Raw genomic sequence first — 12,829 nt, 5'->3', positions numbered from 1 at the left:
CCAAGTACAGAGGTGTGCCTGGAGTCTTTAAGCACTAGGGGTAGATAAGTGACAGCAAGAATTCAGTGTGGCTGAAGCAGAGCAAAGGAGATAATTAGGAGGAACTTTGACATGCACTCAGAGTGAAATGGGAGACAATAAGAAGGGCTGGGGCAGGGGAATGACACAATTTGACTTATGATTTAAATACATCCACTGAGTTAAGAATTGATGAAAATTGAAGTTTTTAAAAGCCAGGACTATCAATTCTCAGTCTATGACACTCATCTAGACTACAGAGGAGGGTGGCTCAGATGTACAAGATATGATTGGCTTCTGGATGTATTCTTCAGGTAGACCTGACAAGATTTAGAGAGATTAGTTGTGAGGTGTCAGAGAGAGACAGAGAGAGATGAGTCAAGAATGACACCGAGATTTTTGGCAGAGCAACTGGAAGAGTGGCCCTTAACCAAAGTAGGAAAGACTACATGAGGTGTAGATTTCAGGAAGGCCATCAGTAGCCCAATTTCGGATCTGACAAGTGTGTGACACCCAATAGCTAACCAAATAGAGACGTCAAGTAGGCAGGCTGATATAGAAATCTGAAATTAAGGAGACAGATCTGAGCTGGAGACATATATTTGGAAATCACTAGCATATACACAGCAGAAAAAGTCACAAGGGGCCGGGTGCAGTGGTTCACACCTGTAATCCCAACACTTTGTGAGGCAAAAGCAGAGAGATCACCTGAGGTCAGGAGTTTGAGACCAGGCTGGTCAAAATGGGGAAATGCTGTCTCTACTAAAAATACAAATATTAGCCAGGCATGGTGGCGTGCACCTGTAATGCCAGCTACTCAGGAGGCTGAGGCAGGAGAATCGCTTGAACCCAGGAGGTGGAGGTTGTAGTGAGCCGAGATCAGACCACTGAACTCCAGCTTGGGTGACAGAGCGAAACTCTGTCTCAAAAAAAGAAAAAGAAAAGTTCACAAGAAAGAAGATTGAGGACTGAGCCCTGGGAAACAACAATGTCCAAAAGGAGAAAGATGAGGAGCAGCAAGCAAAACAGACCATGAAGAACGGACTAGAAAGGCAGGAGGAAAAGCCTGAGGGAGTGAGGTCCTGAAAGCCAAGTGAAGATGCCATTAGGGAGGAGATGTCCACCATTGGCTCAAATATTGCTGACAGATTAAATAAAATGAGGTGGAAGAAAAATGCCTAGATTTATTACAGAAAAAAATTAGTGATAATCTTGAGGAAAAACAACGTTGGAAGAGTGCTGAAATTGAAGATTTACTGGCATGAGATCAAGAGTGAATGAAAAGAAAATTTGAGTTCATGAGTGTAGTTAGTTCTTTTAAGGACATCATACTTAGGAGTCATGACTGAGAATATTGTAATTTTCTTCCACAGTCTCAGAAAAATAATAGACAAATAGTTTCACATTTTATATAACAGGTGTAGTTTTCAAATTTTATATAACAATTATGTATTTTAAAGGTTATAAAAATTATACACATATGGCATTAAAAGTGCCAGACTGAGGTGTTAAATTCTTAAAACTATAGAACTAAAAGTCACCTTGAACATTTGTAGATTACATAAGCTGATTATCATTTTGTTCATGCTTATACATAAAGACCAAGAAATACTAAAAGTTTTAAGGAGAGTATTTCTTACTTGATAAAAATCAGCCAATTCTAGGATAGTTGATACTTATCAAATATGCAAAGTAAGTGATCACAGTAAAATATTGAGTTCTATTAACAGCAATAAAGTGGGAGAAATGCAGAAAATAATCTTATTTTATAAATGAAATTTAAAAAATTATATGAAGTCACTGTGGAAAAACATGGTGAGGTGAATACTGAAATATATCCTTTTCTCAAAGGAAGATAATGTCACACATGCAGGGCACTTTCACAAATAAGAGTTACTGCATTAGCAGCACCTTCCTTTTAGCACAAGGGTCAGCAAATTAGCACCTGTGGGCCAAATCCAGCCCACTGCCTGTTTTCATAAGTAAAGAATCTTGGAACACAGCCATGCTTATTCACTTTACAGTCTATAGTGTCAATTAGCTGGGTGTGACTGTCGCACACTTGTGGTCCCAGCTAGTAGACAGGCTGAGGTGGGAGGATCACTAGAGCCCAGAAAGTTGAGGTTGCAGTGAGCTGTGATCACACAACTGCACTCCAGCCTGGGCGACAGAGACCCTGTCTCAAAAAATATATATATATATATATTCCACAAAGCCTAAAATATTTACTAACTGGCTCTTTGCAGAAAAAGCTGGCCAACTCCTGGTTTAGTAGATGAAAGATCCTTTGATATATTTTAATAACTGTTTTACCCAATATACTGAAATGTTTATATTAAATGTAGATCCCCATGTACAATCCCCTGGCAATATTCAGATTCAGGGTCCAATATTTCAGCACTCAGGCACTGACAAGAAAAATTTAATAACTAGCAATCTTGTGGCTAACAAGGTACAGTGTCAATGTAGCATGTAGCTTCCATTTGCAACACAGTAGATATTACAAGAATTCTAACAAAATTATCTTAAGATGTGTTATCAAGCTAAATGCTTTAAATACATTTTAATTGTGAAATAATCAGTATACTCTAGATCTAACCTCATATGTAAAAAATGGTTGCATACTACATTATTTTCTGGGTATGAAAATTGAGATACTTCCTATTGGTAAGGATTTACTTTTGATAATGATGATTTCCTATTGATAAGGATCCATTTTTTGATATAATAATGCTGTAATAAATGTCCTTATACATAAGTATATATGTAACACATCTATACAAATATCCTTAACATACATATATTATATATCCTTACTATGTTATATATATGTGTGTGAATATGCTACTAAATTAATGTTCAAAATGTATTTACCAACAGTGTATGAAATGTCTTTTTCAATGAGACCATTTCTTTGCAGCAACACAGAAGGAGCTGGAGGCCATTATGCTAAGCAAACTAATGCAGGAACAGAAAATCAAATGCCACATATTCTTACTTATTAGCGGGAACTAAACAATGAGAACTCATGGACACAAAAAGGAGAATAACAGACCCAAGGTCTACTTAAGGGTGGAGCGTGGCAGGAGGGAGACGACCAAAAAACTACCTTTTGAGTATTTTGCTTATTATGTGACTGATGAAATAATCTGTAGCCCAAACTTCCATGATACAGTTTACCTATATAACAAACCTGCACATGTACCCCTGAAGCTAAAATAAAAGTTCACTAAAAAGAAAAGAAAATGCCTTTTCCCTCACATTTGCCAATACTGGTTATTTTTCAAATAAATTAATGACTGGAAAAATGGTAACTCATTGTTTGCTGATTTTCATTTTTCTGATTGCCAGGCAAGGCTGAATATCCTAGCAAAAGTATAAAATTTGTTCCTCATGAATATTAGCCCAAATTAGGATTAGTTTGACAGCACATAGTCATCTCCTGTTAAATGTTGCCATAGGCTTACCTGTGATAGTCTACATTCTCAGGGTCAGGAAATTGCTGATTTTCAGGTGTTCTGTTCTTCCTTTGTGGAATTAATCCATCATCACCATTGCCAGCAGTGGCACCATTAGTCAGGTTTTCTGGGAATCCCACATGATTACTTCCATTTCTTCTTCAACCTTGAGTGGAAGTTTGATATTAAGGATGGTTATCACTTTATTGAATAAAAAGAACCTTTTTAATTGATTTTATCAATTGACTCAGTTTGTCATTATTTTAGTCATTGAAATATTTCACACTTAAATTTGATCATATATACAGAACTACTATATAATTTTAAGATGTAATTATCCTGTCATTAGTATATCATTGAAATTTTTGTAAAGTTTGCTTGATTTCTGTTTGAGTAAATAAAACAGAATTTTCCAAAATTCAAAAAGTTCCCTCCTTCATTTTGTGCTTTTATTCCCAACCACTCTTCAGCATCTTATGTGTACTTACACCATTTGACTCATGGGAACACACAAATAAAAAGACAAAGATGCAAAATGAGTCTTCTTCTGTCTTTACCACCGAGATTTTACATTAAACAGTCAGATTTAGAGGATGAGACATGATGGGGCCTCAGGAATAGAAAGGAAGATTTTCCCTTTCTGCACTAAGATATTCTTCTCCCCCACTGCCTTTGATCGTTCTTTTTTCATTTGGTTCCTGGGATATCAAAAACATGATGATGCTCACTGAAACCTGGGAACCAAAGTTTGCCACAACACAAGGAGCAGAGTGAAACTACTGAGGTGCAAGCATGGAATTCCAGAAAATGAGATGCTCCCCAAGTTTCACATTCAATAGCTATACAATTTTCTAGCTTGAAGATAAACAGAATAAGAAGTTATCTTCTTTAGCCACATTATCTATTGATAATCAGACTAAAACCAAGAAAGATAAAATTATTGATCCAAAGCTCCTAAAGTGGCATTACCTAGCATTTTACGGCACCATTCAGGATTATTCCATAATAATGAAAGAATATCTCCAGTTTGTATCTCTTTAAAACTCAATGTATGGAATTCTTTCCGAGTTAAGTATTAAATTTTTCGCTGATGATGTATGCAACTTACATGATAGGATCATGTATGCCTAAACTTACTACGCTTTGTTAAACAACATAACGTAAAAATCTAATTCAACAGAATCATTTGAATATAAAGGTATACTTCTCTATCACAATCCTTATTTATTTCTGGTTCTTGAGACATTTTCTGCAGATGAAAAATAGAAGGTTAATTTGCTTGTTGTATTTCCAGGAAGTCTCCTCTTTTGGAACGCATGTTTTTAAAATAATTATATTCTTAAGTAATCAAATATGGACAATGAAAAATTAGAAAATAATTAAAATTAAAATTTAACTGTTAAAATAATTAAGTAAATAATTAAAATTAAGAATTAACTTTTTAATCTACATTTAGCTACTGCCACATCACTGGCTTCTGACTAACATGTGAAAAATAATTAACCTTAGCCAAAGGGAGAAGAAAAACCTGAACCAGCAAACTTAACTTTTTCACCATTTGTTTAGACTGAAGTTAATTTGTTATGTGTTAAATCTACCAAAAATGAATTAGCAGATGATTTGTAGCATTCCACAGGCTTCCTCACTTGAAAAGAGTTTACCTCATGAAACCCTAAGTAGTGAGCCCCTACAGTGCACTGAAGTGCTTTTTTAAAAGATTATTAACTGGACACTTTAAGTTATTAGGAGCCAAAATCCACACCAAATAGAAAGAAATGCAAATTCTTAAATTTTAATTGAAATTAATGCTGTAATATGATAGTGTTATGTATCTAGATTATCTGCTTAAGTCCAATTCTAATATATTCTAATGTGTACTAATTACAGTGGATAAAAATTTTTAATAATATGTACTGATTTTCTGCAACCAAAATAAGTTAGAATGTTATTGTGTTTGTGCACTAACACCAAAGATCCCGTTCTGCAAGATATGATTCTTTTAAGAGGGAGTTGGGTTGCTTTTATGACCTGGTTCCCTCCCTGAACAGAAACGCTGAGGTTACTGAGAGACCACAAGGCAGAATATATCTTTAGCCTTGGTATCAGTGACTGACAATATAAAACTGTAGATTTTCAACCACTAGCCATGATTACCCTTTAACCATGAATCTAGCTCAGGGACTGTCAGTGTTACATTGTTCATAATTCTATTGCTTAATAATATAATCCAATAATTGATGTTACTTTCCTTATCATGTTAGGGTGTTGTAAAAATAAAAGAACAAACAAAGTTCTGGAATTTGTTTTTCCTCTATTCCAAAAGGAAAGATTAGTTATAAGCTAATCAAAAAGACAGATAAGAATATTTTAAATAAAATAACATAAAATAAGAGTATTTTACATTTTATAGTAGTTATGTTTTTAAGTTAAATATCGAATGTAAATTAGAATTCATTGATTCTTCTGTTAATGAGATTGCTGAATTTATTAAAATAAATTTTAAGAATCTATTAAAAAATTCTGAAAAAAAAGAATCTATTGATTCTCAAAACCTAGTCTGAAAGGTAATTTCATTTGGACTAATATTATTAAATCAAAGAAAACATTAAATCAAAAATTTAAATTTAAAATTTTCCATGCCTCTGGCTGGCTATTTTCACTGCCTTTAAGCCTTTGTGACTCTTCCTCTGATGTCAGTTTTAAGTCTTGTTCTGTTGAGAAATCCATATATTAAGTTAAAATGAACCACTTAGAACTGTTAAAAACTAGTGCCTTTATAAAAATAGATTTAAGACAACATTTTATTTTATTTCATAAATTGAGTGTTTAGTCTTTCATGAAATTGTTACTTAGGAAATAATTCTCCAAAACTTCAACAAATCACTTGGGGAGACACCTGATGTGATTCACTCACACATTCATCCACCCAACATAAACGAACAAAATCACGAGAAACACAACTTTAAAATACAGTAGAAACTTATAAGGTAACACAGTATGTTGTTCTCCACTTCCTAATAGTGAAGCAGTAAATGTAAAGAAAAGGAAATTCAGTTTTAAACAGAAACAAGTTTTCCTGCACTTAGCAACTCTGACTTTAAGGATAACAACAGGCAGGGCCCAGGAAAGGTCGTGGTGACCCTCTCTGAGAAGCCAGAGCCCACAGATATGGGCTCCAGACATCCCAGAGCAAGGTTAAGAAAACAAATTCCTTTACTATCTCCCCTTTCCCTCAGCATTTACTCGTAGCTATTTTTACAAATGCATATATTTTGCAAGTTCCTGTTTTCCTTCAATGTAGCTGCAAGGTAACAAGCTATGCTGAGATTGCAAAACTGTCACTATATGATTAACTGCCTTTGTTCTGCTTTTGTAAGCTTCCCCATGTAAGTCAAGCCCTGTCTTTGTTCAAGGCTCAGGCTTTGGATGCAAATCCGCTGAGCTGGTGCACATCTAAATAAAATCCTCCTGTTTCACCCACTGGGTCTCTCCTGCCTCCTGTTTTCTGCAACAATAGTACCTTATAAATGGTTTCCAAAATTATTACTGACACATTAGTGTACAATGCCTTCCTAATATCTAAAATGTTTCCCTCCACTATTCTGACAAATTTATTTTCATTTTTCTTTTCTTTTTGAGCTGGGGTCTTGCTCTGTCATCAGCCTGGAGTGCAGTGGTACAAACTCAGCTGACTGCAACCTCCAACTCCCTGGTTTAAGTGATTCTCCTGTCTCAGTCTCCTGAGAAGCTGGGATTACAGGCACACACCATCATGCCCAGCTAATTTTTGTATTTTTAGTAGAGATGGGGTTTCAGCATTGGACAAGATGGTCCTGATCTTTTCACCTTGTGATCCGCCCGCCCCAGCCTGCCAAAATCCTGGGAATACAGGTGGGAGCCACCACACTCAGCCTTATTTTCATCTTTTAAAACAAAGCTATGTGAAGTCTTCCTTGATTCTGCATGTCTTTCCCCAGATAAACAGGTACCCAATTCCTTGAGGCTGCCTTAGTACTTCACTGATTTTTCTACTGCACCTTTACCACCTGAACTGTACTTTATTGCTGCACATGTCTGTCCCCTCTGCTCCAAGACTGCAGAGGACAGTCTTGAACATCATCTTTGTAAAAACAGTCTTTATTTTACTCAGAAATTTCTTATTGAGTCCTGCTACATACATGCTAGGTGTTAGGGTTTAAAAAGAGTGAAAATAAAGCATGTCAGGGATGGCTTTTCTAGAACACCTGCCCAAGCAGAGACTTAAGTATTGTGGCTAGCCAGATTAAAAGGGGTAGAGGGCAGGAAAGGGTGACAGCATGCCACGCAGTGGCAAGAGCATGAGCAAGGCCTGAAAGAGTGAAAGTATTTGCCTACAATAGAAGGATAAGTGAGTAGGGCATTACCAGCAGCTCAGTAACACCAGAGAAAGGGCGCACAGGGACAAAAGGGCTAAAGATGAAGAGTGGGGCAGAAGTCAGGTTATGAAATCCTTATGTGTAATATTAAGAAGCTTGGACATTAATGTTCAAGCGTGGTCCCTGGTTCTATCTGCATTTAGATGTAGATCATTTTAATGCCAAAAACCAATATTCCTAGTGAGCCATGATTCATTAAGACAAGGTGACAGATAGCTCATGTGGACACAGCTGAGATGATACTATGTAGCAAATTCATAATAATTCTCATGAATACTTGGAAAGTCAATTCTATAATAAGTCATAGACATTATAATACATCACTTAATATTTGGTTTGGGAAGGTGCTTTGTAAAGTTATAGCGCATATGAATATAACTAATAGTTGTGAATTCAGAGCTGTGACAATAAAGCAAAGAAGCCACATTGTGTTTGAGTCAGCAATCTTTAGATTTCTATCTAGTCTTCCTACCAAGTTCATAAATTCTAAGTATAATCCTGGTACTCACTCTCAAGTTTATGTTAAATACTAGCCTATACAAAAAAACACTCTTTCTCTTACTTCTTTTTGTTATTTATATGTTGCTTTGTTTAAATGAAGAACACAGAAATGCCCTGCTAAAGGGATTCTGTTTGGTTTCAGGCTGCAAGAGGGGGAAAAACAAAGCACATTTTGCAGAAAATGATATTTTAGAAGTCAGAATTATGACATGATGTCAAGCAGGGAACTCTAGGACTGAATTTGCTGTGCCTCTTTAATATGCTCCTTGTTCTCTTTCTTTTCTGGCAGCTGTGACTCACAGAGGTCATGCAGACTATCATTCCCTAAGAGGAACACACCTCTGATATTAATCTTTATCTATTAGGTTAATCTGTCCCAATTCTGTGTTCTGTGGATGCTGACTTTCTATCATTGATGGTGATACACATGGACATTTATCATCAACTTTCAGATTCTTGGATCTTTGACAAGTCTTATTATGGAGTCAAACTAGTAGGATGCAAGTTATAAATGCTGGTTATCCAGTTACCTACTCAAAATATCCTACATAAATATTCCATTAAACGTGCATAGAAAAAAATTAGTCATTCCCATTGACCTGCTGCTCTTTGCCCTTCTGTATTCACCACAAAAATTCCTAGTCCTTCCTCATGTCCAGGTTAAATACTAGTGTACAACGTGGAAACCTGTAAATTATCTGACATTTCTCTCTGTCCCCCAAGCCTTTCTCAATCAATTATTGCTAAATCATACTGACTACACCTCTCTTCCGCCTCTGCTTTATATTTCCACTGCCACTGGGAACATAAACATTTATGAAATGGCTTTTATTTTTAAAAAAGTGCCAACTATTAATGTTATTTCTTAAATGAAAGAAAATTAAGCAAAACAAATGAAAAAAGCCTAACACCAAAAAAAAAATGGCCAATATATTAAAATGAGTAACTGAGATTCCTAACTTTATTTATTTCACCATGGATGGGTGAAAACCTTATAATACATTGATACTAGTGCAAGGATGTGTGACATGGAAACTGTAGCTGACCACTGCAAAAGCTTCCTTTGTCTCCTGGTTTCTCTACATGGTTACCTTCCATCAATCCCAGCAAACTACAGGCCACAGGCCAAATCCAATCTGCCTTATGCCTTTGTAAATCAAGTTTTATAGGAGCTCAGTCATGCCTGTTTGCTTACATATCATTATGGTGGCTTTCACACTACAACAGCAGACGACAGCAGGGTTAAGTAGCTATGACAGAGACCACATAGTCTAAAATATTTCCCACCTTCTCCTTTACAGAAAAAACTTGTTAACCCATTTTACACCATAACCAGAATATGCCTTAATTCTCAAGTTTAATCTTGTGACTCCCCTGCTCAAATTTCTGCAATGAGCCCCTGCGGCACACATTGTTGGCTCCCTACCAATAGCCATTCCTTATTCTTTCTTGCAGAAGAAACACAAGTCTATTGGGATATTTATTACCCCAATCTCCCTCCTCAGCCTCAGAAAGATAAATGTTTATTCTAAGCTAGTCATATATTTGCCTTCCCAGTGCCTGCTTTGGGAATGAGCGTGCGGTGTGACCCAGTGAATGAAATGTTACGGGAAGCCCCTTGCATGCTTCTAAGTTTTCTCCCTGTTTAAAAGACACATGTGAAGAAAAGCAGCCCTTGAGATGTGTTGTGAGAACAAGATGTTTGGAGCTGCTGCGGATTAGCCAACCATGAAAGGAGACATGAATAAAACACTGCCAATGGCACAGCTGAAAGAGGGACAAGTGGGATCCTTAGGGTATCACTGAACAAACAAAACAACTCTGGTTCCTACTCTTTTAGCCACTGTTCATCTAGTATTTGCAGTCCAAAGCATTCTACCTGGTTAATTTCCCATGGCCCACAGGATAAGACCTACTCATTTCTATAGTATTAAAAAGTCCGTCATAAACTTGCCTTAGCTAAGTATTCACCTCATTCCCAACCTCTCGTGTCTCACACTTTTGGTACTAGCAAAAGTGAACTGCTCAGAAGTTCACTCAAGCATCTTGTCTTTTGCAGTTGTTGCTCTTCCTGCCAAACAGGCAATTTCATTAGATGTTCCTTCTGGCAAACACACAACCTCGTTGCATGTTCCTTCTGCCAAACTTTATTCTTCTGCTTCTTTACCTAGAAAAATTCTTCTCACCCTGCATGCTTACCTTAAATCATACCTACTTTTTTTCAAAACTTTCATTCCTTATCACATGTCTGGTGCATAATCAATATATAATAAATTATAATTATAAGCTTCCAGTGGGCATCTAGCACACAGTAAGCACTGAATAAAGTAGCAAAATAATAAAAATGATAATGATAATAACAAGCTCCTGTCTTTATTTTTAATTGTTTGTGTTCTGCAGCATTAGAAAAATGCTTAGTATCTAAAAGACATTTGTTAGTTATTTGTTAAGTGGACAAGTGAAAACATAAATAGAAATGTTTTCTTTGTAAATTCTGTTGAAAAAGCACAGCTCTTTTATGTCTCTGTTATAGAGACAGCTCTTTTATGAGCACCTTAAAGATGAAAACCACATTTATTCCATCTTTTTCTCCTGCAACTTATAAAACCTAACTTACAGAAGCTCTTTGATAAATAGATGGCTAAATTAAAGTTGTCCTCATGCAGTTTGGATTATACAATGTATTAGGTGTCCACGACCAGGCAGCATACTAGCATTTTTGTTAGTGTGAAACATTTTTCTTCTTTTATTATAATCTGCTGAGCCTAGAGTTGGGCAATTTGTATATTTATTATGACAATCTTTTGGCAAATGGTAGCCAAGCATCTTGTTCTAACAAAAGTACTGTTATCATGACAATTAACCAGCAGGTGGAAGAACACATCTTGTTCCAACAAAGTAACTGTATGTCTTTCTAACTTCAAATGAGGAGGAATGAAGTCAGTAATAGTGAGACCTTGTTGGGACAAGCATATGTAACATGACTTGTGCTTCAGTGTTCTTTTGTGATCAAAAATTCCTTACTTTTACATTTTCATCTATGGTAGGACCTCCCAGAGCAGGGGTCCACAACTCCCATGCCACAGACTGGTACCAGTCCATGGACTATTATAAACCACACCACATAGGAGGAGGTGAGCAGCAGGCAAGCCAGGGAAGGTTCACCTGTACTTACAGCCAAACCCATGGCTCCTATTACCACGTGAACTCTGCCTCCAGTCAGATCAGTGATAACATTAGATACTCATTGGAGCATGAACCCTGTTGTGAACTGCCCATCCAGGGATCTAGGTTGTGTGCTTCGTATGAGAATCTAATGCCTGATGATCTGTCACTGTTTCACTTGGCCCCAAGATGAGACCGTCTAGTTGCAGAAAAATAAGCTCAGTGCTTCCACGGATTCTACTTTATGGTAAGTTGTATAATTATTTCATTATATATTACAATGTAATAATAATATAAATACAGTAGCACAATAAATGAAACATAATTGAATAATCCTGAAACCATCCCCACCTTCCCCCAGCCCATGGAAAGATTGTCTTCCACAAAACCAGTCCCTGGTGCCAAAAAGGTTGGGGACAACTGACCTAAAGTAATTCACTGTCACAAGTCTTACCTGGATTGCTGTTTTCAGAAGAGATTTCTAGCATCTGTTTTTCTTTGTAGTCAGAAAGTAATTGGCAAATTCTATGTATAAAAATATAATAAATCAAATTACTATTTTAATACTGATATAAAAAATATTTACCAAATGTAAAATTCTTAGAGTATTTCAAACAATATCATAGTATCAGAACTTAACAGTATTATCCCATCAACTTACGGGTACATTCTACAAACTTCTCTTTCAGCTTCTAGTTAAAGAAGAAAAAAATGTAAGGTGAAATGCTCATAAATTGAGGGCACTGTGACCCAGTAAATTAACTTGCATTAGCATGACATAACAGAAAGCGTCCCAACTCTGCATAAGTTGTAGCTCCATAATGAACAGCTTTTTGTTCTTGGACAACTTGCTTCTCTTAGGCTTAACATCTTCTTCAACAAAGTGAGGACTTTGCTGCCTTATTTCACTAGGTTGTTATAAAGATTTAACAAGATAACATTTTTTAAATGCTCAGAGAAATAGTAAAACAATGGAATAGTCTGTTCCTAAACTTTATGACTAAAATTATCTTGGAGTCCTAAATAAAACCCAATGTGTATTTTGTTCGTAGGTTCTAATATGCAAATGTTGTAGTTTTCAGAAAATGTTATTAAGTACTAATTTTTCTTCTTAGTTGTCCTACTCCTTATGGCTTATAATTCAGGGCATCTCAACTATGTCATAGTTTGTAACTAAATTTATTCATAAATATCTCATTAAAGTAGATAATATGATTGTCCACTACTATGGAGTTGAACAATCACACCAAGGGCAGAAAAACCGATGGATGT

At 36.1% G+C, this 12,829-nt stretch overlaps 1 protein-coding gene across 1 annotated transcript in view; it reads right to left on the bottom strand.

Moving 5' to 3' along the window:
- LOC129030340 (POTE ankyrin domain family member B-like) overlaps window positions 1-12,829 on the bottom strand; it is a 43,752-nt gene that overhangs the window by 19,205 nt on the left and 11,718 nt on the right. Inside the window, 5 exon segments of the mRNA XM_063648466.1 lie at window positions 3,486-3,627; window positions 3,630-3,642; window positions 4,681-4,725; window positions 6,117-6,187; window positions 12,012-12,082. Of these exon segments, the coding sequence (XP_063504536.1) occupies window positions 3,486-3,627; window positions 3,630-3,642; window positions 4,681-4,725; window positions 6,117-6,187; window positions 12,012-12,082 (342 nt within the window).

This window comes from Pongo pygmaeus, chromosome 12 (assembly GCF_028885625.2).
Source record: "Pongo pygmaeus isolate AG05252 chromosome 12, NHGRI_mPonPyg2-v2.0_pri, whole genome shotgun sequence".
Taxonomy (NCBI): Eukaryota; Metazoa; Chordata; class Mammalia; order Primates; family Hominidae; genus Pongo; species Pongo pygmaeus.
This window is presented reverse-complemented; position numbering and strand designations above follow the sequence as displayed.